This window comes from Sinocyclocheilus anshuiensis, unplaced genomic scaffold (assembly GCF_001515605.1).
Source record: "Sinocyclocheilus anshuiensis isolate Anshui unplaced genomic scaffold, SAMN03320099.WGS_v1.1 scaffold601, whole genome shotgun sequence".
In the NCBI taxonomy this organism is placed as follows: Eukaryota; Metazoa; Chordata; class Actinopteri; order Cypriniformes; family Cyprinidae; genus Sinocyclocheilus; species Sinocyclocheilus anshuiensis.
Genome location: NW_015536496.1, coordinates 879367 through 881206, shown reverse-complemented (window position 1 = coordinate 881206; position 1840 = coordinate 879367). Strand labels below are relative to the sequence as shown.

General features: G+C 26.2%; 1 protein-coding gene across 1 annotated transcript in view; it reads right to left on the bottom strand.

Annotated features, from left to right (window-relative positions):
- The window catches only part of LOC107686998 (solute carrier family 12 member 7-like), a 79558-nt gene that overhangs the window by 6400 nt on the left and 71318 nt on the right, over window positions 1-1840 (bottom strand). Inside the window, exon 21 of the mRNA XM_016484136.1 lies at window positions 647-754. Coding sequence (XP_016339622.1) covers window positions 647-754 — 108 coding nt within the window. The remainder of the gene's footprint in view (window positions 1-646; window positions 755-1840) is intronic.

Sequence of the window (1840 nt, the reverse complement as noted above, 5' to 3'; positions counted from 1 at the left end):
GTGTCACAGCAAAGGGTCTGAATACTTAGGACCATGTGATATTTCAGTTTTTCTTTTTTAATAAATCTGCAAAAATGTCAACGATTCTGTGTTTTTCTGTCAATATGGGGTGCTGTGTGTACATTAATGACGAAAAAAAATGAACTTAAATGATTTTAGCAAATGGCTGCAATATAACAAAGAGTGAAAAATAGAAGGGGGTCTGAATACTTTCCGTACCCACTGTATATATATATATATATGTGTGTGTGTGTGTGTGTGCATGAATGTACAGTATATATATATGTCTTTTTTTGAGTATATATATATATATATATATGCTTTATACTGAATGTAGTTTGCAAACATGCTTAATTTAATATATTTAAATTATATATATAAAAATTATATATATACATAATTTAAAAAGGAAAATAAGGGAAAATAATCTAATTTTCATTACAGTTGCCTATTGACATTAGTTTAATATTTAAAAAACAACTTCTTTAAACAAAATATAATTTCCTTTTTTTTTTTTGATTTAGAGGGAAATATTTGGACATTCCTTGATAGTTTATCATTAATGCATTAATGCTAGATATGCATTAATGAAGATATGGTCACTGCATATTCCTTCATACACAGAACGAGTGTCATGAAGCATCACCTCTCGCTCGCGCTCCGTCCTCGACAGCTGCATCTGCTTCAGCATCTGTGAGCGCTGCTCCATCACCAGCGTCTTCTCGTAGGTGAACGCTGAGATGTCACTGTCATGCTGGAGTCACAGAAACACAGAGAAACTCTCAGTTACACCAGAGGAGCTGCGTGAGCAACCTCAACATAAACATATCAATAATGATCAACCACACACAGAAAATCGAAAAGGTTTTCAGTGAAAATTAAAGCTGTGTTAAAGATAATAAATGACTACTATTGCATAATAAAATAATATAATTTTTTATATTGCATAATAAAAATATGAATTACAAATATATGTAAAAATATGCTACATAAATGATTAATAATAATAATAATTCAATATGTAGCAATAATAAATAATTATATAATAGCACAAAATTAAAACATTAATATGAAATAATATTAAACGAATTAATACTACCACCACTGCTACTAATAATAATATAATAATATTATTTAGTGATAAAAAATCATTTAAAATAATCACAATATGGTACAATAGCATTTTTTAAGTACTATAATTTTAAACATATTATTAATATAATGTAATATAATATAATAGTATAATACAATAATATAACATAATATATATTTTTGCATCATGTTTCTCAAATCACAGTTCAGATCACAATTACAATAAATGACAAAAAATAATCCAGTAGTAGTAATAATAATAATAATAATATGTAGCATTATGTAGGATGTAGCATAAAACATATTAATATATTAAATAAATAAATAATAATAAGGCAATTCAATATAATGTAGCAATAATAAATAATATAATATAATATAATATAATATAACAAAATGAAAACATAATAAAAAGAAGAAAAAGAAGAATTCAGTATTTAGCAATAATAAATATTTATGATAATTATAGTATACATTTTTTAAACATTATAATTTAATAATAATATAATATAATATTTTGCAGTCTGTTTATTCAAATCACAAACACAACAATCACAATGAATGACACACACACACACACACACACACACACACACACACACATTAGCTGGGTTTCCATCCAAAGTTGCGAATTTAACTTTTGCGCAAAATTGGAATATCGCATAAAACATTTGCGAATAAGCACCATTTCCATCCAACAAGTCAAAGAGAACAAAATCGTCACTTCCTGATAAACTGGCACTAAATA